This window comes from Scyliorhinus torazame, chromosome 11, assembly GCF_047496885.1.
Source record: "Scyliorhinus torazame isolate Kashiwa2021f chromosome 11, sScyTor2.1, whole genome shotgun sequence".
Classification (NCBI taxonomy): domain Eukaryota; kingdom Metazoa; phylum Chordata; class Chondrichthyes; order Carcharhiniformes; family Scyliorhinidae; genus Scyliorhinus; species Scyliorhinus torazame.
Window position 1 is genome coordinate 199,366,813 of NC_092717.1, and position 26,414 is coordinate 199,393,226.

General features: G+C 44.0%; 1 protein-coding gene and 1 long non-coding RNA gene across 3 annotated transcripts in view; one reads left to right on the forward strand and one right to left on the reverse strand.

Annotated features, from left to right (window-relative positions):
* Positions 1-2,616: 2,616 nt before the first annotated feature.
* LOC140385757 (uncharacterized) lies at positions 2,617-19,630 on the reverse strand. 2 transcript variants are annotated; one of them, XR_011933442.1, is made up of 3 exons: positions 12,238-19,630; positions 4,230-4,312; positions 2,617-3,322 (listed from the first exon to the last, which is right to left on the reverse strand). It is a non-coding gene; the product is annotated as an uncharacterized lncRNA (long non-coding RNA). The 2 variants fall into 2 exon arrangements; XR_011933441.1 differs by lacking the exon at positions 12,238-19,630 and having other exon boundaries at positions 4,230-4,543.
* A 1,309-nt stretch (positions 19,631-20,939) lies between these two features.
* The window catches only part of LOC140385758 (CCN family member 4-like), a 117,963-nt gene continuing 112,488 nt past the window's right edge, over positions 20,940-26,414 (forward strand). The window contains exon 1 of the mRNA XM_072468238.1: positions 20,940-21,169. Coding sequence (XP_072324339.1) covers positions 21,122-21,169 — 48 coding nt within the window. The 5' untranslated portion in view covers positions 20,940-21,121. The remainder of the gene's footprint in view (positions 21,170-26,414) is intronic.

Sequence of the window (26,414 nt, forward strand, 5' to 3'; positions counted from 1 at the left end):
TGTAAATCGAGAAGGAATGTAAATCGAGAAGGAATGTAAATCGAGAAGGAACGTAAATCGAGAAGGAATGTAAATCGAGAAGGAATGTAAATCGAGAAGGAATGTAAATCGAGAAGGAATGTAAATCGAGAAGGAACGTAAATCGAGAAGGAACGTAAATCGAGAAGGAATGTAAATCGAAAAGGAACGTAAATCGAGAAGGAATGTAAATCGAGAAGGAATGTAAATCGAGAAGGAATGTAAATCGAGAAGGAACGTAAATCGAGGAGGAATGTAAATCGAAAAGGAATGTAAATCGAGAAGGAACGTAAATCGAGAAGGAACGTAAATCGAGAAGGAATGTAAATCGAGAAGGAATGTAAATTGAAAAGGGACGTAAATCGAGAAGGAACGTAAATCGAGAAGGAACGTAAATCGAGAAGGAATGCAAATCGAGAAGGAATGTAAATCGAGAAGGAACGTAAATCGAGAAGGAATGTAAATTGAAAAGGGACGTAAATCGAGAAGGAATGTAAATCGAGAAAGAATGTAAATCGAGAAGGAACGTAAATCGAGAAGGAACGTAAATCGAGAAGGACCGTAAATCGAGAAGGAACGTAAATCGAGAAGGAATGTAAATTCAAAAGGGACGTAAATCGGGAAGGAATGTAAATCGAGAAGGAATGTAAATCGAGAAGGAACGTAAATCGAGAAGGAATGTAAATCGAGAAGGAATGTAAATTGAAAAGGGACGTAAATCGAGAAGGAATGTAAATCGAGAAGGAACATAAATCGAGAAGGAACGTAAATTGAGAAGGAATGTAAATCGAAAAGGAACGTAAATCGAGAAGGAACGTAAATCGAGAAGGAATGTAAATCGAGAAGGAATGTAAATCGAGAAGGAATGTAAATCGAGAAGGAACGTAAATCGAGAAGGAATGTAAATCGAAAAGGAATGTAAATCGAGAAGGAACGTAAATTGAGAAGGAATGTAAATCGAGAAGGAATGTAAATTGAAAAGGGACGTAAATCGAGAAGGAACGTAAATCGAGAAGGAACGTAAATCGAGAAGGAATGCAAATCGAGAAGGAATGTAAATCGAGAAGGAACGTAAATCGAGAAGGAATGTAAATCGAGAAGGAATGTAAATTGAAAAGGGACGTAAATCGAGAAGGAATGTAAATCGAGAAAGAATGTAAATCGAGAAGGAACGTAAATCGAGAAGGAACGTAAATCGAGAAGGAACGTAAATCGAGAAGGAATGTAAATTCAAAAGGGACGTAAATCGGGAAGGAATGTAAATCGAGAAGGAACGTAAATCGAGAAGGAACGTAAATCGAGAAGGAACGTAAATCGAGAAGGAACGTAAATCGAAAAGGAATGTAAATCGAGAAGGAACGTAAATTGAGAAGGAACGTAAATCGAGAAGGAACGTAAATTGAGAAGGAATGTAAATCGAGAAGGAATGTAAATTGAAAAGGAATGTAAATCGAGAAGGAACGTAAATCGAGAAGAAATGTAAATCGAGAAGGAACGTAAATCGAAAAGGAATGTAAATCGAGAAGGAACGTAAATCGAGAAGGAACGTAAATTGAGAAGGAATGTAAATCGAGAAGGAATGTAAATTGAAACGAAACGTAAATCGAGAAGGAACGTAAATCGAAAAGGAACGTAAATCGAGAAGGAATGTAGATCGAGAAGGAACGTAAATCGAGAAGGAATGTAAATCGAGAAGGAATGTAGATCGAGAAGGAATGTAAATCGAGAAGGAACGTAGAACGAGTAAATCTCGACGTTTGATGAGGGTCAGAGTCGATTTTGAAAAAGCACAAGAAAAAAGACTTTATAAAATAGTCCAGCTGATATACATTCTTTTACCTTTCAGTCTTGACCATGACACATGTATGAATGCTGTCTAAAACGCTAGTTAGGCGACAGCTGGAGTACTGTGTGCAGTTCTGGGCCTGGATTCTCTGCCCCGCCGTGCCACATTTCTGTTTCACCCCGCCAGCGGGATGCTCCGTTACGCCGGCTGGTCAATGTGGTTTCCCAGCATGGGGCAGCCCCACACCATCGGGAAACCCCCGGGCTACCGGCAAAACGGAGCATCCCGCCGGCGGAGAATCCAGCCCATGGTCTCCACACTATAGGAAGTGATTACACTGGAGAGGGTGCAGAGGAGAATCACCAGGATGTCCCTTGGGCTGGGGCACCTCAGCTATCAAGAGAGACTGGATAGGCTGGGGTTGTTTTCCTTGTAGAAGAGAAGGCTGTGGGGGGGGGGGGGGGGGGGGGGGGGGGGGAGGGGGGTGGTGGGGGGGGAACCTGATTGAGGTGTATAAAGTTATGAGAGGCATAGATAGAGTTGATAGGAAGGACCCTTTCCCCTCAGCAGAGGGGTCAATAATCAGGGGGCACAGATTTAAGGTAAGGGTCAGGAGATTTGGAGGGAATGTGAGGAAAAATGATTCACCCAGAGGGTGGTGGGAATCTGGAACTCACTGCCTGAAAGTGTGGTAGAGGTGGGAACACTCACAAAATTTAATAAGTATTTAGATGAGCACTTTAAATGCCACAACATACAAGCCTACGGATTAAGTGCTGTGAGATACTCTCAATTACGACTCAGGAGAGGAGTTTGATAATACAAAGGCTTTAATACCCAGAAAACCAGACAGCTGCCGAGAGGTTTGCTCACTGCACGCTGCCTACTGAACGTAACCTTATATACAGCTTCCTGGGGGCGGTGACGGAGGCGGAGTCCCCCAGGTTTCCAAACCCGGTCTTAAAGGGGCCTGCGCATTAAAGATACCTATGTATAGATATCATTCATCACATTCACCCGTTTAAAATAAACGCATAGTCCGTCAGGGGTGAAGTGGAATTACAAGTTCAGTCTTTTGGGTGGTCTGATTGCCCGTGTCGACCTTCTCAGCTCTGGCGGTGGTGCGGCGGATACAGTCGTCCTCAGTGGTGGTATATCTGGGAGCACGGTTGTCTGAGCCTTTGCCCGCGTTGGAGCGGAGGGGGTATCCGGGGTGACGGCTGGGGGGAGGGGGGGCGCTATGGGGGGGCACTGTCGGAGTCGGCAGCCGGTGCGGGGAGGGGTGCGTCAGTGGAAGGGGCGGCGTCGGTGAGCGAGCCAGCGGGTGCCAGATCTCGCAGGGAAACGGTGTCCTGCCTGCCGTTGGGGTGCTCGACGTAGGCATATTGAGGATTTGCGTGTAATAGTTGGACTCTCTCGTCCAGTGGATCTGTCTTATGGCTCCTCACGTGCCTCTGGAGTAGAACTGGTCCCGGAGTCGTCAGCCAACGTGGAAACGAGACCCCAGAGGTGGACTTCCTGGGGAAGACAAACAAACGGTTGTGAGGGGTCTCGTTCGTGGCCGTACAGAGGAGCGACCTAATGGAGTGTAGGGCATCAGGTAGGACCTCCTGCCAGCGGGCGATTGGGAGACTTCTTGACCGTAGGGCTAGAAGAACAGCCTTCCAAACTGTTGCATTCTCCCTCTCCTCCTGCCCGTTTCCCCGCGGGTTATAGCTGGTCGTTCTGCTCGAAGCGATGCCCTTGTTGAGCAGATACTGACGCAGCTCATCGCTCATGAACGATGTACCCCGGTCACTGTACGTTGTTTTTCCCTGGAGCGGACTACCAGTACTTGTGCCCTCCAAGGGCTGTTGCTATCCTCTATGACCCCTTCTTTTAGTAGCCGCTGAATCTCTGCCTTGATGAAAGTCATGTCTTAGGCACTGTACCGCCGACTCCTGGTGGCGACGGGCTTACAGTCAGGGGTGAGGTTCGCGAAGAGGGGGGGGGTGCAACTTTGAGTGTCGCCAGGCTACATACCATGAGCTGGGGCAGCGGTCCGCCGAACTTCAGGGTCAGGCTTCGGTGGCTGCACTGAAAGTCCAGACCGAGCAGCAGGGGGGGCGCAGAGGTGAGGGAGGACATATAGTTTAAAACGGGCGTATTTGGCGCCTTGGATAGCAAGGTTCGTGACACAATACCCCGGGATTCACGCCAGCCCCCGGCGATTCTCCGACCCGGCGGGGGGTCGGAGAATCTCGCCCAAGGTATTTATGATTTAACATTAAAACGACTGAAAATTTAACCGCTGTACAAAGCAGTTTGGGGTCCAATATTATTGTGTCAATGATAAAAAACAAAATCTGAGAAAGATTGCAACAAGGAACATCACAGAATTATTTCATGCACATTGACCTTTGAGGATGGAGACTTGGATGCTTACACTACATGAAACTCCGGAAGTCTCGAGTAGCCAGCTGCTTGGGGTTGTCCTGTTAACTCAGTTTAATGTGGAATCTTGAATGTCTGAGAATTAAAAACAAAACACAAACAGACGAAACAACTAATCAACGTAGTGATTGATGGCAAAGTGAAACATGTTGCCAGATGAGATGTTTGAATTCGATGGCAATGATGCATATAAATGAGTATACATTTTTTTAAAGAATATTTTTATTGGTATTTTCAATTTATACACAGTAACCCTTTCCGTTTAATATTCACAGCCCACGTGGTGCTTATATACATATTGATTTTGTCCGTCCTGGTGTGTTTTCCTCACCCCCCCTTCCCTTCTCCACCCACCCCCCCTCCCCCACCCCCGCCCCTCCTTGAATCCCTCTTTTTTGTTCAGGGTGTACTGTCCCCTGGCTCCTCTTCTCCCCTCCCCCCCCCCCTTTCCTTTATGTTTTCTGTTGCCTGCCTTGCGGGTTTGGGTAGGGGGGGTGGGGCTTCCGTGCTTCTCCCTGTAGTTCTCCTGAGTTCCCGCCTCTCTTCCTCCCCCCTTCCTGTCTGTCTTCTCCCATCTCTCACTTTTTCCCCTACTCGCTGCTGACTTTGAACAGGTCTTGGAACAGACCGACGAATTATCCCCATGCTTTGCGGAAGCCTTCTTCTGACCCTCAGACGGTGTATTTGATCCTCTCCAAGTGGAGACATTCTGCCAGGTCTGCCAGCCAGTCTGCAGCTGTGGGTGGCGCTGCTGATCGCCAGCCGAGTAGGATTCTCCGGTGTGCAATTAGGAAAGCGAAATCTAGGGCGTCGGCCTTCTTCCCCTTGTGTAGCTCTGGCTGTTTGGATACCCCGAAGACTGACACTCTTGGGCATGGCTCCACCCTCACCCCCACAACTTTGGACATTGCCTCGGAGAAGGCTGTCCAGAACTCTACAAGTTTGGAGCAGGCCCAAAACATGTGGGTGTAGTTGGCCGGCCTCTTTGGCACTGTGCACATTTATCCTCCACGTCCGTGAAGAACCTGCTCATTCTGATTCTGGTCTGATATGCTCTGTACACCACTTTGAACTGCATGAGGCTGGGCCTTGCGCAGGAGGAGGTGGAGTTGGCCCTGCTCAGTGCTTCGCTTCAGAGTCTCCAGTCCACTTTTGTTCCCAGTTCGTCTCCCCATTTCTGTCTGGCTTTGTCCAGTGGCATTCGAGCCCTGTCCAGTAGCTGTCCGTACATTTTCCTGCAGTTTCCCCCTTCCTTATTGTCTGTATTCATCAGGTCCTCTGGTAATGTGGTCTCCGGGGCCCTGGAGTATCCTACTGTCTCCTTGCGGAGAAAGTGCTTTACCTGTAGGTGTCTAATTTCTTGTCCTGTCAGTAGTTCCAGCTCCTCCGTCAGTCCTCCCAGTGTCGCTAGTCTGTCCCCCATGTAAAAGTCCCTGACTGTTAGCGACCCCTGTCCTGTCGCATTTCTTGGTGTCCAGCATAGCTGGTGGGAACTTATGGTTTCCGCAGATGGGGGCCATCTTGGTCAGACCGACATGTTGCCTCCTCAGAATCCACGTCCTTAGTGTGACTACCACCACTGGGCAGGATGTGTATTTCGTCAGGGGGGATGGGAGTGCTGCCTTGGCGAGGGGCGTGCGTGGACCCGACCTGCCAGATTGTGCCCCCCTGGACATCCCTTAGTCACCCCCAGGCCACCTCCCACCAGTCTCCCCAACCCTCGTCGAAGCTCCCCCCCCCCCGCCGAGCAGCACAATTCCCCCCTGACTGTGGCGCTGCTGGACAGTCCGCAGCCGTCACGCCGGGTTCACGAAAACTGAGAGCACATCGGATTACGAATGGTCCTTCCCACTTCGATCCTAGGGGTTCTTTCTGCAGCTTTTTGACGTACACTTCTTCACCGGGCACCAGGTCGTGCCCACCTTCTGGAGGATCTCCGCACGCAGCGAACACCTGTTGAGAGGCAGAACTAACAGCATTTGTTAGATTTTGACAATAAGTCAGCAAAGTATCACTCATTAAATGACAATCTGCTTTCCGCAAATCAATAGTTCCTGGCAGAGACATTGGTCTGCCTGTGATGATTTCAAATGGACTCAGGCCTGTTGTTCTGTTTGGTGTAGCTCTAATACTGCAGAATACTATTGGCAAAGCTTGGACCTAATTCACGCCTTCCTGGTTGTATTTAGACAGTCTTTCTTTCAAAGTTTGATTCATACGTTCCACTTGTCCTGTTGATTGTGGATGATAAGGACAGTGTAAATTTCAGTCAATGTTTAATAGTCTACAGACTTCCTTACAAACAGCACCTGTAAAGTGGGTTCCATTGTCTGAGTCAATGCTAGCTGGTACTCCCCATCTGGGAATAAAGTCTTTGCATAGCATTTTGGCTGTATGGGCTGCAGTCACTCTTCTAGCTGGAGCAGTTTCCACCCATCTAGAGAATTTACCCACTATTACAAGGACGTCATTGTATTTTTGACATTTAGGAAGGGTGATGTGATCTATCTATATATCCTGGAACGGTCCTGCAGGAGCAGGAGCTCTTAATTGAGGCAATGAGGTTATAGGTCCCAAGTTATTCTTTTGACAGGTTACACAACGGTTTGATACTAATTGTGCATGTTTTTTGAATCCTTTATCACACCAACTTCTATGGAATCGATCCATCATTTGTTAAGGTGGTAGATGTCCGCATGAATGAATTTGTTGAGCTAAAAAGGGCATTAGTGATAGTGGTGCCACTGGTTTATCAGTTTGAACTTATCTCCAAATATTGTCATCATACAGCTGAATATCTGATTCTAACCATCCTGTAATAAGGTGGTTACTCCCAATTTGTAAATGTGATTGCATTCCTTATGCCATTGGGAGGCAGCTTCCCTTGCTGCTTGGTCCGCAAGAGCATTTCCTCTTGCTTCCATAGTGTCCTCATGAGTATGGGCTTTACATTTTAGAACTGATACTTCTTTTGGCAAGGCCATAGCTTTCAGAAGATCTCGTATTTCCTTTCCATTTCGGATAGGTGTACCTGCTGTTGTGAGAAATCCTCTTTTTCTCCACAGATGGCCAAAATCATGTGCTACTCCAAAACCATATCTGGAGTCAGTATAGATGTTAGCAGTTTTATCTCTTGCCACATGACATGCTTCTGTTAGGGCTTTTAATTCGGCCTGCTGAGCTGATGTACCTGGAGGCAAACTTCCTTCAGCTAATACTTCTTATGGGCTTGTGACTGCCCACCTAGCTTCCAAAACTGCTGACTTTCTAGTCCATCTAGCTGATGTAACTTGCGATACTCTGTTCATGGACAGGAGAGAATGGACTGAATATGGACATTTAATGGTTAGCTTTTGGTCTAGGACAAGGCCTGATGTTGCCATTACAGCTCGACATGTGGCTTCCATGGCTCATAAACAGCTGCCAAATGCCAATGCCACAATGTCAAGTTTAATGGAGTAGTATCCAATTGGTCTTAACTGATTACCATGGTCCTGGGTTAATACTGCAGTCATATAACTATCTTTTTCATGAACAAACATGGTAAAAGGTTTTCTGTTGTTTGGAATACCTAAGGCTGGTGCTGAATACAGGGCTTTTCTCAAATTTAGGAATGATTGCTTTTGTTCTGAATTGAGTTTAACTGTGTCTTTTGATTTCCGGTTTCCTTTTAAAAGATCATTCAATGGCTGAGCTAACTGAGTGTACGAATCAATCCAATTTCTGTTAAAATTACACAGTCCCAAAAAAGACTCACTTCCTGAACAGTTGAGGGTTCTTTTGCAGCTTTGATGGCAGCCGTTCTGTCCTGAGTAAGTTCCCGTTTGCCTTTTGATATTTTCTGACCTAAGTAGATTACTTCTTCCTGGGAAATTTGTGCTTTGGCAAAGCTAGCTTTATGACCATTATCACTGAGGTGGTTCAGGACCACTCGTAGGTCTTTTTCATGATCATCTTTATTGATGGAGGCTATCAGAACACCATCTACATACTGGATAATGGTGGAAGGCAGATCAGGCAGTTGCCTAAGATGATCCTGTAGAGCCATATGGTAAACAGTTGGGCTATTGTGAAAACCTTGTGGTAGTCTAGTCCATGTGTACTGTTGCTGATTAACGGTAAAAGCAAACCATGGTTGTACATCCTTAGCTAGTGGTACTGACCAGAAACCATTGGCCATGTCAATGACTGAAAACCATTGAAGGTCAGGTGTTAAAGGGTTAAAGATCATAGATGGGTCTGCCACTAAAGGAGCTTTTCTGACAATGAATTGATTTGCTCTTCTATAGTCAATAGTAAGGTGCCATGTGCCATTAGCCTTTTTTATAGGCCATACAGGGCTGTTTGATGAGCTGTGAATGCGCACTAAAATACCCCTTTCTTCAAGTTGTTTTATTATAGGTAGAATGCCTTGAATTGAAGTTTTGTTAATGGGGTATTCATAGAATTTACAGTGCAGAAGGAGGCCATTCGGCCCATCGAGTCTGCACTGGCCCTTGGAAAGAGCACCCTACCTATGCCCACACCTCCACCCTATCCCCGTAGCCCAGTAACCTCACCGAACCTTTTGACACTAAAGGGAATTTAGCACGGCCAATCCACCTAACCTGCACATCTTTGGACTGTGGGAGGAAACCGGAGCACCCGGACGAAACGCACGCAGACACAGGGAGAACGTGCAGACTCCGCACAGACAGTGACCCATGCCAGGAATCGAACCTGGGACCCTGGAGCTGTGAAGCAACTGTGCTAATCACTGTGCTACCGTGCTGCCTTGTTTGGTACAAGGTGGAGCGGATCCTACGAAAGTGACTGGTTCCATTTTTAAACGGCCACAATCATTTTTGTCGTTTGCCCAAATTGGGTGATTTTGTATCTCATCTTTTTTGATGTGTCTAATGGACCAGGTGATTTTTCCATTATCGAATTTAAGTGAAGAATTTAGTTGAGATAAGATGTCCATACCGAGAAGTGCTTGTGTTACCGGACCTACCCAAACTGGTGCCATCAGTTGATGTGATCCAAATTCTAACAGCAGTAGATCAGTTTGTCGGAGGGTAAAAGACTCTCCTCCTGCAGCAAAAACGTTAATTTTTCCTGCTGTTAGGGGAAATAAACGTTTGAGTAACACAGGTAAGTTCAGCTCCAGTGTCAAAAATAAAATCGATATGAAAACCTCACATTCTTAGCAAAATAAATAGTCCATCCTTTTTCTGTTCCAAAAGTGCATGTAGAGAAATATGGAAAGAATCACCAAGAGTGGGGTCCATTAGTTGTTTGAAGAATCAAACATAGAACACCTTTGAGCTGGAGTTAAGCTGTTCAACATTTCATTCATGTTGTCATGTGAGAGTACCTTTAAGACATGGATGTTTAAGCAATGTACCTTTAAGAAAACAGTGATGTCAGAGAGTGGGTGGAGCTGAGGTCAGGTCAGCCAGTTGGCAGTTTTCTTTTACAGTTTGAAAAGTGTCTATGTTTGCAGTGAGCTGGATCTCTGCCATGAAAGACTATCTCTGGATCATTTGGGTGATTTAAACTCATAATAGTAAAGCCTTTAACCTGATGTGATTCTGTTCAAAGGTGTTAAGACTCTTGGAAGTTTGGAGGAACATTTTGAGGAATTATTTACTGTTGCAATATTTTCTGAGTTATCTTTGAAGTAAGGGGTGTTAAGAGATCCAATGTTTATGTAAGATGTTAAGTTGAGTTCATGGAATAAACATTGTTTTGTGTTTAAAAACCCATGTGTCCATAATTGTAAACCCACACCTAGGGAACAAGCTGGGAGGGTCTAGAATCCCTGTACGCAAGTCTGGGTGTGTCTTGTTGGAATGTAACTCTAAGTGTGTCTTCTCTGTGCGTGTTACATGACTGGCCAGTCTGGCCACGGGGCGGAAACGTATTGAAGGAGTCATTGGACACGTCACTATCATTTCTTTATTCGAGTCGTTGTTTATAATAACATGACACCATCCAATGCCCTAGTTTACCACAAAAAAGACAGCGTGGAAGTTTCTTATGTGATCTTAATGGAGCAAGGGTGCATGCGGAACCCGATGCTTCTGGGGAGGCTGTAGTTACTGCTGATATCCCTGCAGGGGCTGCAGCAGCTGCTGCTGGAGGTGTGGGTAACACAGGCTGAATTTGAGCAGCTGCAGTATTAAAGTTTGTCTGGTTTTGCATGCCGCGATCTATCTGAATGCATCGGTCAACTGAATCGCGATATGTACCAGTTGTGGCCCAATTTGGCAAAATCAGATTCAAAGCATTAGATATTTCAGGTTTAATACCGGCTACAAAAGCCGTTTTAATTGGCCCTAAAGTGCTTGTATCCCAAGTGTCAGTCTCATTTTGGAGTTTCATTGCTGAATGTTCTATCCAGACATGTAAAAATCTATCTTCGAAATCTTGTATATCTTCAGTATGTTTCTGAATGCAAGTTGTAATTTTAGACCAATCGGTTCTCGGAGGGCGAAATTTGAATTGCCAATTTTTGACTGCTAGCCAACCAGCTTCTGAATTTTGCAAATCATCTCCAAGGGCAACTTCTACTTCTTCTCCAAGAGTTACACTGTCACGGGTGCCTAGACAGGATTTATATAACATCTAATGGGTGGAGATGATAAATGGATTGCAATCTGTGAAGTTGTTCCCACGTGGTCAAAACACCCTTTTTTGGGTGTTGAAGATCTTTAGACCATTTCTTCAGGGTCTGCGACCTCATGTACCCAATGATGGCCAAATACAGTTTTAGTGGTTGTCAAATTGTTTTCTTTTATTTCTTTACTTCCAATTTTAACACGTTTGCGTCGTAAAGGGGCTAATCGAATTACTTTTGTATTTTGCATTCTAGGAACGCTTATTTCATCACTTTCTTCATCTGAGTCAATTGGCAAATGAAAATTAGGTTTTGATTTATTACTAACACTTGATCTTGGCTGTGGAACTGGAGCTGTTTGTTCAACTGGAGCTGTTTGTTGAATTGGAGTTGTTTGAGGAATTGGAATTGGCTGTGAGATTGGATTTGGAGGTGAAACTGGAGTTGGAACTATGTTGCTCAGAGTACTTTCTCTAGCTTTAGAACTAACATTCTCGTTTGTGCTTTGATTCAAATTATGGGCTGCAAGATTGTCTTGTCAAGATTTTAAAGTGTCCTTTTAAATTGTTCATTTCACCTTCCAAAACACATCTTTCTTCGAGTAACTGACAATTTTGACTTTTGATTTCATCAGTTTCTGTTTGTAACTGTTGGTATTTGGACTCTGATTAATTATTTTTATGCTGTAATTCACCAATTTGAAATGATTGTTGTCAAACTTTAAAGGTTTCATTTTCCAATAATGTTTTATTCTGATCACATTGTTCATTTTTTGAGATTTTGCATCTCGTAATTCTTCAACAACTGTGGCTAGTTGGTCTTTAGTGGACTTAAGGTCATGATCGCTTTAAGTTTTTGCGATTATCTCTTGCTGTCTGCGGAGCTGTGCCATTATTGCAAAAGACCATTTCACTCGTTTTCTTCTATTTAAGCGTGTGGTTTTTCCCCATGCCTTCTTGATGTTATCAAGGGACCACTGCCCTTTGGGGATATCATATTTTGATTCAATTTTTGTGGCTACATCAGACAGTCCAAATTGTCTACAAATCAAAGATCTAAGATCACCCAATATATCGTCAATAGAGACATCCGGTACAGCGCGACCATCCTTGGACGTTGTAGGAAGTAGTTCTCTACCATTTGAAGGTCCTGAAACTATTTTAGGAGTCATGTCCGCCATAAACTCAGCCTTACACCGAATTTCTTGGTCGTCAACTATGTTTATGTGCAATCTTTGTACACTACTGCGACTATTCACTATTCAGTCCCTTTTTATTTTAGTTTCTACGACCGGCATCCGTTTGAATAACACAGTCTGTAATAAGGACCTTTCTAAGGGGTCGAAGCACTGCTTGATGCGGATTTAAGACTGTTAATGGGTAAAAAAGATGTTTCTTACAACAGTCTAGCCATTTTTCTTTGGGTCTTCCGTCCTTCTGGGCTTCCGTTAGCGGTACGATCTTTCATCTTCCGATGTCCTCCGATTCTGCTTGATCGTCTCCGACTCGTTCCGATTCTTTCCGATCCTCTCCGATTTCTTCCGATCGCTGTCTCAGCGCTCCTCCCCTTTTGCCGAACTACGCCAAATTGATGAGATCTACCATGCAGAATTAGTGAGGCCGTGCGACACTAAAACTCAGTAGAAATTTGAGTTAAACTTCTCGGATGCAAACAAGAATCTTTATTGCCTCTATTTGATTACAATTAGGAGAAACTTAAATCTATTCTCAATTAAGGCAAAAGGATTTAAAGAGAAGTAACTTGTACACAATTTAACTTTCAGAATATTACAGAAATGGTTTCTTGCTTACGGCAAAACAGTTTGCATTTACTTCAAGAGTTAGAGTGGAAAAATGAAAATATGAAAAATAGAGATAGCGAATACTTAGGTCAAAGTGTAGGATGATCCCGGAATAAAGATGGCCATACGGACCATCATGTTTCTAGGAAATCTTATCAGTCTTGAGACATCTATCTACATCTCTCTGTCATCCTAATTGGTTTGGGTTAGAATCAAATGTATTTGATTCGACGGTTAGCTGTCAATCCTTAATGTGCAACATAGGTTCTGAATGATTCATGTTTGAATATTTGTGTATGTTATGGAATGCGATTCTGTGCTATTATCAACACTGGTTTCTACTGGTTTTCTGCTGACTTTTCTTTATCCACATTATGAACAATGGTGCCTTCATGTTGCTATGGTGCCTGCTTCGTCCTTGATCAGATTACTGGTACATCTAATTTCTTAGTGTCAAACTGTCTTTGAAAATATGTTTATTAGAAAAATAGTTTTTTCATCTTGCTTAGTAAAAATGTTGTTTTAATTTCCAATTAATTTATGCATGTGTCAGGCTTTTTGTGTCTCTGTTGAAACTGTGTTTTATCATGACCTGAGGTTATGAGTGCTAAAATCCTCATTTTAAAATGGGTATTAAAACTGGGGCTTAAAATTTGCACTAAATAGCCTTCTTTTACCTTTCAGATCGATCAGGAAATAGTGGATTACTATCATAAGAACATAAGAACTAGAAGCAGGAGTAGGCCATCTGGCCCCTCGAGCCTGCTCCACCATTCAATGAGATCATAGCTGATCTTTTGTGGACTCAGCTCCACTTTCCGGCCCGAACACCATAACACTTAATCCCTTTATTCTTCAAAAAACTATCTATCTTTATCTTAAAAACATTTAATGAAGGAGCCTCTACTGCTTCACTGGGCAAGGAATTCCATAGATTCACAACCCTTTGGGTGAAGAAGTTCCTCCTAAACTCAGTCCTAAATCTACTTCCCCTTATTTTGAGGCTATGCCCCCTAGTCCTGCTTTCACCCGCCAGTGGAAACAACCTGCCCGCATCTATCCTATCTATTCCCTTCATAATTTTATATGTTTCTATAAGATCCCCCCTCATCCTTCTAACTTCCAATGAGTACAGTCCCAGTCTTCTCAACCTCTCCTCGTAATCCAACCCCTTCAACTCTGGGATTAACCTAGTCAATCTCCTCTGCACACCCTCCAGTGCCAGTATGTCCTTTCTCAAGTAATGAGACTAAAACTGAACACAATACTCCAGGTGTGGCCTCACTAACACCTTATACAATTGCAGCATAACCTTAGTCTTAAACTCCATCCCTCTAGCAATGAAGGACAAAATTCCATTTGCCTTCTTAATCACCTGTTGCACCTGTAAACCAACTTTTTGCGACTCATGCACTAGCACACCTAGGTCTCTCTGCACAGCAGCATGTTTTAATATCAGTCCTCAAAGAATTCCAGTAGATTTGTCAAGCATGATTTCCTTTTGTAAAGCCATGCTAACCTTATCCAATTCTGTCATTGGTTTCCAAGTGCCCTGCTATTAAATCTTTGATAATCAAATCTAGAACTTTCCCCACTACTGACGTCAGGCTTACTGGTCTATAATTCCTGTTTTCTCTCTACCTCCCTTTTTAAATAGTGAAGTTACAATAGCTACCCTCCAATCTGTAGGAACTGTTCCAGAGTCAATAGAATCTTGGAAGATGACCACCAATGCATCCATTATTTCTAGGGCCACTTCCTTAAGTACTCTGGGATGTAGATTATCAACCCTGGAGATTTATCGGCCTTCAATCCCACTGATTTCCCCAGTATCGTTTCTCTACTAATACTGATGTCCATCAGTTCCTCCCTCTCATTAAACCCTGCGTTCCCCAACATTTCTGGTATGATATTTGTGTCCTCCTTTGTGAAGACAGAACCAAAGTATGTATTTAGTTGGTCAGTCATTTCTTTGTTCCTGCATTATAGATTCCCAATTCTGACTGTGAGGGACCTAGATTTCTCTTCATCAATCTTTTTCTCTTCAGTTACCTACAGAAACTCTTACAGTCAGTTTTTATGTTCCCCACAAGCTACTCTCATTCTTTATTTCCCCATCTTAATCAATCCCTTGGTCCTCCTTTGCTGAATTTTAAACTGCTCCCAATCCTCAGGTCTGTTTTTTTACTTGGCCAATTTGTATGCTTCTTCCTTTGATCGAATACTATCCCTAATTTCCTTTGTAAGCCATGGTTTGACTACCTTTCCCATTTTACTTTTGTGCCAGATAGGAATAAACAATTGCTGCAGTTCACCCAAGCGCTCTTTGAATATTTGCTGCTGCCTATCCACTGTCATCCCTTTAAGGAATGTGTCCCAATCCAACATAGCCAACTCGTGCCTCACGTAATCTTAGTTTATTTTATTTAGATTCAGGCCCCTAGTCTCAGAATCAACTACTTCACTCTCCATCTTGATGAAAAATTCTATCAGCACAACTAGATTGCCAATGATTCCTTTCTCAATTCAGAGAAGGTTGACTGGAATGGGCAGGTTGGCTTATGAGAAAACATAGTAATATAGAAAATAGAAGCAGGAGGAGACCATCCAGCCGTTCGAGCCTGCTCTATCATTCATTATGATCATGGCCAATCATCAAGTTTAATACCCTGATCCTGCCTTCTCCCCATATCCGTTGATCCCTTTAGCCCCAAGAGCTATATCTAATTCCTTCTTGAAATTACACAACATTTTGGCCTCAACTACTTTCTGTGATAGCGAATTCCACAGATTCACCACTCTCTGGGTGAAGAAAGTTCTCCTCACCTCCGTTCTAAAAGGTTTAACCCTTATCCTCAAATTATGACCCATAGTTCTGGACTCCCCCACCATCGGGAACATTCTTTCTGAATCTACCCTATCTAATCCTGTTAGAATTTTGTAAATTTCTATGAGATCCTCTCTCACTCTTCTAAACTCCAATCAATATAATCCTAACCGGCTTAGTCTCTCCTCATATGACAGTCCCGCCATCCCAAGAATCAGCCTGGTAAACCTTCGCTGCACTCCCTCCGTAGTAAGCACATCCTTCCTCAGATAAGGACACCAAAACTGCACACAATACTCCAGCTGTGGCCTCACAAATGCCCTATACAATTGCAGCAAAACATCGCCATTTCTATACTCAAATCCTCTCGCTATGAAGGCCAACATACCATTTGCCTTCTTTACTGCCTGCTGTACCTGCGCGCTTACTTTTAGTGACTGATGAATGAGTACACCAAGGTCTCGCTGAGTATCCACCTCTCTCAATTTACACTCATTCAAATAATAATCTGCCTTCCTAATTTTGCTACAAAAGTGGATAATTTCATATTTATCCACAGTATATTCCATCTGCCATGCATCTGCCCACTCACTCAGCCTGTCCAAATTCCGCTGAAGTATCTCTGCATCCTCCTCACAGCTCACCCTCCCACCCAACTTTATATCATCTGCAAATTTGGAGATAATACATTTAGTTTCCTCGTCCAAATCATTAATATATAATGTGAACAGTTGGGGTCTTGGCACAGATCCCTGCAGTACCACAGTAGTCACTGCCTGCCAATCAGAAAAAGACCCATTTATACCAACTTTTTGCTTCCTGTCTGCCAACCAGCTTTCTATCCATCTCAAGACATTATCCGTAATCCCATGCGCTTTAACTTTACAAATTCATCTGCAATGTGAGACCTTGTCAAAAGTCTTCTGAAAGTCTAAAAAAATCAAATCCACCAGTTCTCCCTGGTCAACTCTTCACGTTACATCTTCAAAATATTCTAGTAGATTTGTCAAGTTTGATTTTCCTTTTGTAAATGCATGCTGATTTTATCTGATTATACCACTGTTTTCCAAATGCTGTGCTATGAAATCCTTGATAATGGACTCCAGCAACTTACCCACTATTGATGTTAGGCTCACTGGTCTATAGTTCCCTGTTTTCTCTCTACCTCCCTTTTGGAAAAGCGGGCTATGGGCAGGCTGGATTGTAGTTTAGAAGAATAAGAGATGACTTGATTGAAACACATAAGATCCTGAGGGGACATGACAGGCTGGATGTGAATCATGGTTTCAAAATAAGGGGTCACCCATTTAAGACACAAATGGAGATGTCTTTTCTCTCAGAGGGTTGTGGGACTTTGGAATTCTTTTTTGGAAAAGGTAGTTGCAGCAGTATATTTGAATATCATTAACACAGGCGAGAGAATCTTGATGAGCAAGGGTGTGAAAGGTTCACGGGGGGAGGCAGGAATGTGAAGTTGTTGTTCAATTTAGATCAGTCGTGATCTTATTGAATGGCGGAGCAGACATGAAGGGCTGGGTGGCCTACTCCTGCTCCTAATTCATATGTCCGCATGTCCTCTCTTCAGTAGTCGATTGTTACCTAATCCTGTGTGAAATTAGTAATTAGCCTGTGGCTCTTTCTTGAATTTCCGCAGAACTTGGGTCACTCACTGAACAAAACTAAGAACATTAGAACATAAAAAATAGGATTAGGTAATTTGGCCCTTCAAACCTGCTCCGTCCGCCATTCAATAAAATCATAGCTAACCTGATTGTGGTTTTAACTCCACTTTCCTGCTTGGCCCCCTTGACCTTTGACTCCCTTGTGTATCAAAACTCTGTCTGACTCCACCTCCACTGCTCTCTGGGATAGTAAATACCAAACATTAACTATCGTCTGAGAGAAGAAATTCCACCTCATCTCCGTGGACATAGTAATCAAAGGGCAATTTGCTCAGGCCACCATACCATTTGCAGCTTACACTCTACTTCATCCAAACCTCCCTGATTGAGTTGTGTTAGAAACAATTAGAAGGCTGGAATTAATGGAGGGGCACTATTCTGCAAAGCTGAGATCCTGAACTGGCAGGCCAACATCTAGGGTGCGTACTCTTTGTCAGCACTAAAAATCTGAAAATGAGACAGCCTGTACTTCTTATATCCCAGTTTCCACTTCTGACTAGAGATCAATACTCAGGAAACATCTCCGGTTTCTTTTTTTAGTTTAATCAGAACTACTGCCACCTGAACTATTTGATGGTGTTGCTTCCCTCTTAATCAATGGATTAAGAAGGCAACATAGTGCACAGCAACATCTTGTAGCTGACACACAACTTAAATATAATGTATGCAAAGCTGTAATCTGCAATTCAGCAGGAAAATAGCATTACAAATGGTGCAGAATATTATGCAATTGCATGTTTCTTAAAAACAGGGGGTGCCTGCCCTCAGTTGATTATGTGTTACTAGTTACATGTTTTTCACAGATGTTCAGACAAACGGTAATCGCCACGCTTTCCGTGACAGTACTGCATGTTGTTGTGTTCTTCACACTCCCCTTGGAGAATTGTGCAAAGTAGTGAAATAATTCTTCCATGGCCATCTTTATACCAGCCAATAATGTAATTAGTTGTCAATAGGGGAGGGGGGGGGGATCATACACCCTCCCACAACCAATACTAAATCTCAGTGAGGAGCTGCCACCCATACCCAGACAGGGAAGTCTGAAAATGGATGTCAACCCAAAATTAAGAGTTGATCTGATGACAGATCATCAACTTGAAAAATGAATTTTGTTTCTCTCGCCACGGTTGCTGCCTAAACTGCTGAGTACTTCTAGTCTTTTTATGTTTATATTTCAGATTTCAGAATTCAAAACTGCCAGGAGAAGACCTTCTGATTCAGGCACCGATGTTAACCCAAAAGCTAATTCCCAGAAGTTGATGGGGAAACCCTGGAAGTGCTTTACTAAGGATTATGTACCGTAAGAGCAAAGGGGAATTTTTCCCCCTTTGTTTTCCACCCTTTAATGGTTATTCGTGTTTGTTCCCATACAATTTCCCATGATTTCTAACAAAAAAAGACCTGCATTTATTGGCCTCAGGATTCCCCAAATAACTGTATCCAATGAAGTACTTTTGAAGTGTTGGCATTGTTGGAAGGTAGGAAACATTTTTTTTTAATTTAGAGTACCCAATTCATTTTTTCCAATTAAGGGGCAATTTAGTTTGTTCAATCCACCTAGCCTGCACATTTTTGGGCTGTGGGGATGAAACCCACGCAAACACGGGGAGAATGTGAAAATTCCACGCGGACAGCGACCCAGAGCCGGGATCAAACCTGGGGCCTCAGTGCCATGAGGCAGCAGTGCTAACCACTGAGCCACCGTGCTGCCCTATAAGGTAGGAAACATGGCAGTCAATTTGGGCACAGCAAACTCCTGGAAACAATCACATGACAATAGTCAGAAAGACTGTTTTAATGGTGTTGGTTCAGGAATAAATGTTGACCAGGACACAGGAGAGCTGCTCTGCTCTTCTTCAAAAATAGCTCTATTGAATATTTTACAATTATCTGAGAGGGTAGACAGGACAATTCGCCTCAAAGGCACTCCCTCAGTAGGACAGAATGTGTGCTTAAATCGCCAGTGGGTTTTGCTACCACTGAGAGTGCTGAAAGAGAAGTAATCCCACCAGACTTTTTTTTTGACAGGAGCGTGTACTGTTTCTGACCAGGCTGACACAAAAACCCCTTCCAATGTGTGAGCTCTTCGCTTCATAACGACCAGCTGTAAAGCAAGGGGACGTCTCCAAATGATGGGCGGTTTCACAGATTGGAACCGGTGTCCTTTTACTTTTAACGTTTATTATTCCCGCTTTATCTCGAATCGTCCCCAGGGATTACAATCAGTAATTGACGGGCAAGGTGATCTTTTGATCGCCTTTTCTTTAACAGAAGAGATGGGATTATTTTTGGACATGTTCCCTAAACTAACACTCCTCCTCCTGAACACATTTATAAACTGTATATGTAATTTTAAATCTTCTCAGTATAAAGCATGGGGTATGTTTTATCGTATTGGAGACTAATTTTAAAAACGTTTTCAATTTTGGAAAATTAGAACAATTGTGATGATCATGTGGAGGCTTCACTGGAAAACACACCTTCGGCAGCAGGTTCCCTGCCACTGGTGTGACCACCACCCCTTCCACTCCCCTTTCTCTCCCTCCTCCTCCCCCTCCTCGCTTCCTCCCCTCTCTCTTCCCCTTCTCTTCCTCCTCCTCCTCGCTCCTCGTTCTTCCCCCGCCCCCCTCCTTTCTCCTCTTCCCCTTCCCCCTCTCTTCCCCTTCCCTCTGTTCCTCCACCCTCTCTTCCTCGTCCTCCCTCTCTTCCCCCTTTCTTCATCCTCTCTTTCCCCTCGTCCTCGTCCCCCTCTCTTCCTCCAGGATTGAGTTACCGCCTTTTTAACTGCCTAGAAGATGGAGCCTTCAGCCAGTTGAGTGGGGGGTGAGCAGTCAGACAGGGGAGACTGGGCAGCCGCCTCTCCCCATCACAGTCCCGGCTGGGAGGACTAAACAAAATCATTTCTAATAGATTTTAAATAAAATTCTCTTTTGTTGTATTCATTCCTCCATTTATCTCGTCACCTTGTTTTCCCTTCCTTTCACGTTCATCATTTCCCTCTCCATTTCACCCTTCACGTTCTGTTCCCTCGGTCCTATTTGTGCTTGCACTTTTTCCTTCGCCTTTTTCTCCATCCCTCCTTTTTTCGCCGCATTCCCCCCATCGCACTCCCTTCGCTCTTTAATTCGCATCTCCGCTCCCCCCCCCCCCCCCCCCCCCCCCACCCCGCCAAGCCTCAACTCTCTTGATTTTTCTTCCTACCTGACATCCCACTACTAGCTTCCCAGCCGCTTGAGGCTCTGCCGGCACCAACATTTGGATCCTGCCGGGAACATTTTCCACTTGCTGCAACGTGGTTGAGGCACCGGTCGCCTCCCTTCACTGTTGGGGAAGATGTATCGACATCAGGAGCAATAACATTTCCTAACGCACAAGTGGCATTTGGTCAGATGTGAGTGTGTCTGCCCCGTTTAGATGTGGACAATGTGTGTGTTACGTCATCCTGCCTGTGATTTTCACACTTAACCCTGTGAATAAATGCATGCATTTCCAAATCTCCCGTTCCTAACTTTCTCGATACATTCTTCCTCGATACGTTAAAAAAAGACAAACATTTCCAGGTATTTCCCTTGTCCGTCTCCCGTTCGGAATCTGTCGCCAATTCAGTTGCAGCCAAAACAGGAACAGTCCATCCCCGTTTGCTGGGCGCGGTGTCTCTTTAAGAAGTCCGAGCTCTCTCAGCAATGCACCGAGTGTGTGACAGGAGGTGGGTAGAGCGGGATAGACACCCAGGGGAGGGGAGGGGAGGGGAGATGGAGGGAAGAAAGAGGGGGGGGACGACATATATGCCTCGTCAGTTATCCAGACGTCACATGAGAATTAATAAAGGCTAAATTTGCAGAGGAGAAATTCAGGGAGGATTTGCATTCATCACACTACGTGTTCGGCAATGCAAACTGCTGCAATCCTGCCTTTGTGAACCTGCACAAGTCTCAACTTCAAGGTTCAATGAATTTACAACCGTTGTACAGGAATGAAGCGGCTGCTGCTCTGGATTCTAGTGGCAAGCAATATCCTCCAGGTGAGTGTGGGGTGTCCTGTGCTGGGAGTCCCTCTGTCCAAACAAAGTTTCACTGCGGAGAAGAAGTTGATTCGAGGTGACGGATGGGGGGTGGGGGGGGGGGGGGGGTGGAGATTACTTTTTTTTTAATAAAAGGAGGGGGACAACATCGAGAAACGGATTAGCTATCACTTGGAGGATCTGACAGAAGTGCCGGAGAGTGAAGCTGAGTGTTAGGACACGCCGCCTGGAGGAATGTTTCAATTGCACTTAAGTGGCATATCTGGGGAAATCAGGAAGATTTAGTGGCTACTGGATGTCATGCCCTTTCAGATTTAAATTGGTGTCAAGGAAGTATTTGGATTCCTCGACTATTCTTGCGGGGAGGGTGGATTGAAAAGCATCTTGGAAACCTCTGTAAAGTTGTCTGTGTGTTGCCGGGTTGGGGCATTCAGAGCCAAAACGGTCAAGCTTCAACCTCCGTTTCCCAATGTTTCAACGGGCACGGGTGATTTAATGCCGTCGTTACCGTTGTTTTTTTCAATCGAGACTGACCCTCCAAAAAAAACCTGAGTGGAATATTTCATGGCAGGAAACAAAAGTAAGGAGAGCCCATGGAGAATATGTGATGTGTGTGCTGTACAAGCTGAACTTTTAATCCTGCTAGTGTGCAGCTTGAACTTGTCTAAGGGAAGGAGAAGTGAGACATGGAAAAGCTCTGAGTGGGAGAAACCAGAGCAATTTTTCTTCCTGCCACTGATGTTGCCTCGGGTGAGGAGTCCAACAGTGTTTATATTTTCGGAGTGGACAACAAATGGGATCTTGTCACCCAAGCACAGATATATATATATTTAAATGTTGTTTGTAAAACAATGCAGAGGTGTCATTTTTTCCCCCTCATAAACACCAAGCTCTTTAACAGAGCTTCACTTTGGCTCACTGCTACTGACTATGTCGTTACTGTTGGTAACAGTGTAGTAAAATAAACAAGATGGCATGCTGCCTTTGGGCGAGAGACCCAGCAACATAATTAGTTTCTCAGGTCCTTCTTCAGGCGTCATATATCAAAGGCATCATAAACATGAAGTCCAGAAAAAATTAGAATATTAGCTAGTCATTGACATTTCTCTGTGAGATTCTTTTGTGTACCTTTTTGACGCCTTTGGCTGAATATTGGCTAATATTTTATGCCGTCACATTCTTTTGGAGAACAGTGCAAAGATTCATAGGCTGATCAACAGTGTGACAGGCTGCAGCGTGACCTCTGCCATCTTTACACCAGTTGATGGGCTCCTCTTGAATGCTCGACCCCAGAAGGTTGTGGATGCTCCATCACTGAACACATTTTAAGGCTGGGATAAGGCAGATATTTGCTGTCTCGGGGAATAAAGGGACATGGGGAGCAGGTAGGAAAATGGTGTTTGAGCCCAAGATCAGCCATGTCCACTTTGAATGGTGGAGTGGGTCTATTCTGGCTTCTAGTTCTTGTGTTCACACTGGTGTTTTTTGGGGGCTTCCACAGTCATTGGAATGGGGAGGGAGCCACTCACCCGACGGGGCACAAGCCCAGAATTCAGAGCCGGATCTCTGGCATCCTCTTGCCAGGGCTATCTCAAGAAGGGTTCAAAGCCTTTACCTTCTGAGGCAAAGCCTGGGAATGCTACTGCAGAGCCATGCTAAAATAGCAAGCATGTTTTAGCTTTAAATTGCCTTTTCCTGAGCTGATTTTTGTTCAGTGGTAGTCCAAGACCAAAAGGGTAACGCAGATTGAGGCAGTTGTTGTTGCTGACTGACTGACTGCTGGCTTATGTGATCTTGCATTCCTGTTGGAGAAACCATAGTGGCCATAAACAACTATCAAGACTCATGAATTAAAAAATAGCCGCATATGCACATTTCTAATTGCAGCTGCTGTGGGATCTGCAGTTAATATGAGCAAGATTTTTATAGCACCCAGGATATGAGTTGCTTCTTAAAAATGTTAATAATATGCCACACAATAACAACTTGCATTTATATAGCCCCCTTGAGGCAGTAAAACGTCCCAAAGTGCATCACGAGCATGATTAAATTTGACATCGAACCACAATTGAGAGTTACTGGAAAGGGGAGGGGGGCATTCTCATAAATAGTTTTGGGAGTGAGCTTATCAATATGGGCCTGAGGAGAGTGCATTGTCATTTGGCAGAGCACACAGAGCTTTTGGTATCCCAGCACCAAAATATTTTGGTGTGCTATTTTTATTTCAACATGATTAAGTTTGGATTCTGAAAGACCCATGTTTATGAGCCAGTTTCTAGTGTTTACATAACTAAAATTAGCTACTCTGATGCAGCGGCAGAATTAGAAGCCCGCGTAAAGAACCTGGACCATGGCAGGCTAAGGACATCGTAAACAGAAATTGGCTCTTGAATACCAGTCTTCCAGAGCCCAAGCCAAGTGAACATCCTTGGAAAAGTGGTGTTTGGTGCGGTCACTGTAAATGAGTTGACCACTTAATTGAAGTAGTTCATAAAGGAGGCTGGATTCTCTGCTTCTGAGGCTATGTCCCCAGCCAGCATGGGAGAGGCGGTGTTTTACCCCAGAAAAAATGGTGTCAAACAGCTACCGATTCCCCGTTTTGCTAGGGGCTAGCATGCCGGCAGCGTAGAGTACCCGGCGGCCCAGAGAATTTCCGAGTCCATGGCGGAGGCTGCTCATGGACCCGGCCTGCGAAATAGTGCCCCGGCTTGTGCACCCCAGACCGCCCCCCATAGTGCCCCCAGCCCCTAATAAAGTCCCTCCTGCCTGTGGATCGGCCCTCCCCCAACTGTGGCGGCGCTGGACTGAATCCGCAGCCGCCATGCCGAGTTCCCGACGGATGAGACCACACGCAACCGATGCCATCGGGAATCTGGCCGGTCGGGGATGGAGCATCGGGGGGAGCCGGCCTCAGGTTATGTCCTGAGGCAATTGATACGTGGCACGGCGCACCCTCCGAGTACGCCGCTTTGGAAGGGGCAGAGCATCACGAAAGTGGCACTAACCCTGATTTGGTTGGGAACAGTAATTCTCCAGCCGATCGCTGAACGCGATTTCGGCGTCGGCGCCGGAGAATACAGCCCAAGAACTTTACATGAATGCATTTACCAGAGCATTACCAAATTAAATCAATGCCCCTGAATTAGTACAACTTACAACTACACAACACCTTTAATGTAATAGGGCAGCCTACAGAGTTTCAAAGGAGTGTCCAAAACAGTCAAAAGTTGAGACCCCATGTTGAAGGTGGAGAACGGATTAAATAAAATGCAGTATTGCAATGTCATGTGCCCCAGATTAAACCTCAGCTAAATGAAATCCACCGGAAAGGTTTCACTACAAGAGAAGAAATAACTATTACAATGCAAACTCACAAACCCCATCCACTTGGCAGCAGGACAGCCAGGTTTATGGCGTGGACTGAGTGTAATTGATTTCATTTAAACACTTCGCACTGAAGTGACAATTGCTTCTACACTCTGATCCTTTTTATTTCCGTTGCGAGGGTTGTGGTTAAAATGAAAGGCAGAATTAGCTCCACGGCATGATTCAATTTGGTCCAACAATTGACATTAAGGCAATTCATTCAGCCCAGTTGGTTGGAAAATAAAATAATTCGCACTGATGAGGTAGAGGGAGATCTTGGGTTCCAGCTAAGGCACAATATTGGGGTTGTACAGCAAACAAATAGTGTTCCCCAGCACCTCCTTTTGGATTGTTCAAACCACTTACCATAGAGTAGTTCCCTGAGTTGAGCCATCACTCACTGTTGTGGTGACTTGATGTTTCTCTTGGAAAACTCTGATGATCAAATGTGCAAACGTTCTGCCAGGTCTTAACTCAAGAGCTGTACCTTCAGCTGGTTTTCGAACTCTCATTCCACCTGCCTGCTTGGCCTTAAATTGTAGGCAAAAGTCTCATGAAACAGAATGAAGATATTAGCTAGTAATTAGACTCTTATGGTTAATGATGATGAAAGCTTTGGCATTAGAAAATCCTTAGCTGTGTTCTCAAATTCATATACCGTCATATTTATTGCTTTATTATTCTGCTTCATTTTGACAGCTGTGAATTCAAGAAACGAGCAGATAATGGTGCTAAAAGTATTCGGTCCAAATAGGCAATTATATAGTCTGAGCTCAATAGTGAAGTCAAATACATTGGCTTTAAGATCAATTTTTCACTTGTGCCAACATAAATACTGGCATGGTTAATCTACCCACTGCAGACATCTTCTCATTATTGCCAAAATACATCAAACATTATGCCTTTTTTAAACAATCAATTGGATAGTATGTCCAAAATGTTAGGGAAAAGCAAGTTGCTATTTCTGTGCGATTGTGCACTGTATTTAGACTGAAGCCCATTATTTTTTATGTAGTGGACATATTTTTCTGCACCTGTGCCCTTTTCAAACCTTGGGATTTTTGCACCATCGAATGGTTCTCTTTCCCACTTTTGGCACCTTGTGTCAATGTGATCGATTGCCCTGTAATCTATGACATAGTTTGGTCACAGTTTGCTAATCTGACAAGATCTACCTGATCACTGAATTGGGTTATTTTAGAGCCACTCATTCCAGTTCACCTGCACAACATAATTAAATTTAGGATTGAATTTAGGGTGAAAAAAAGTGAAGTCATCTAATCTCGGAGCCGTCACATTGTCGGGTACCACCAGGCAAGTTAACCTGGAATTGCAATTTCTTGTCAAACTGCACAGCTAAATCAATTCATAAGATAAAGACGCATGGCATTAAGGGGAAAGTAGTAGCATGGATAGAGGATTGGTTAATTTATAGAAAGCAAAGAGTAGGGATTAATGGGTGTTTCTCTGGTTGGCAATCAGTAGCTAGTGGTGTCCCTCAGGGATCAGTGTTGGGCCCACAACTGTTCACAATTTACATAGATGATTTGGAGTTGGGGGCCAAGGGATATGTGTCCAAGTTTGCAGACGACACTAAGATAAGTGGTAAAGCAAAAAGTGCAGAGGATACTGGAAGTCTGCAGAGGGATTTGGATAGGCTAAGTGAATGGGCTAGGGTCTGGCAGATGGAATACAATGTTGACAAATGTGAGGTTATCCATTTTGGTAGGAATAACAGCAAAAGGGATTATTATTTAAATGATAAAATATTAAAACATGCTGCTGTGCAGAGAGACCTGGGTGTGCTAGTGCATGAGTCGCAAAAAGTTGGTTTACAGGTGCAACAGGTGATTAAGAAGGCAAATGGAATTTTGTCCTT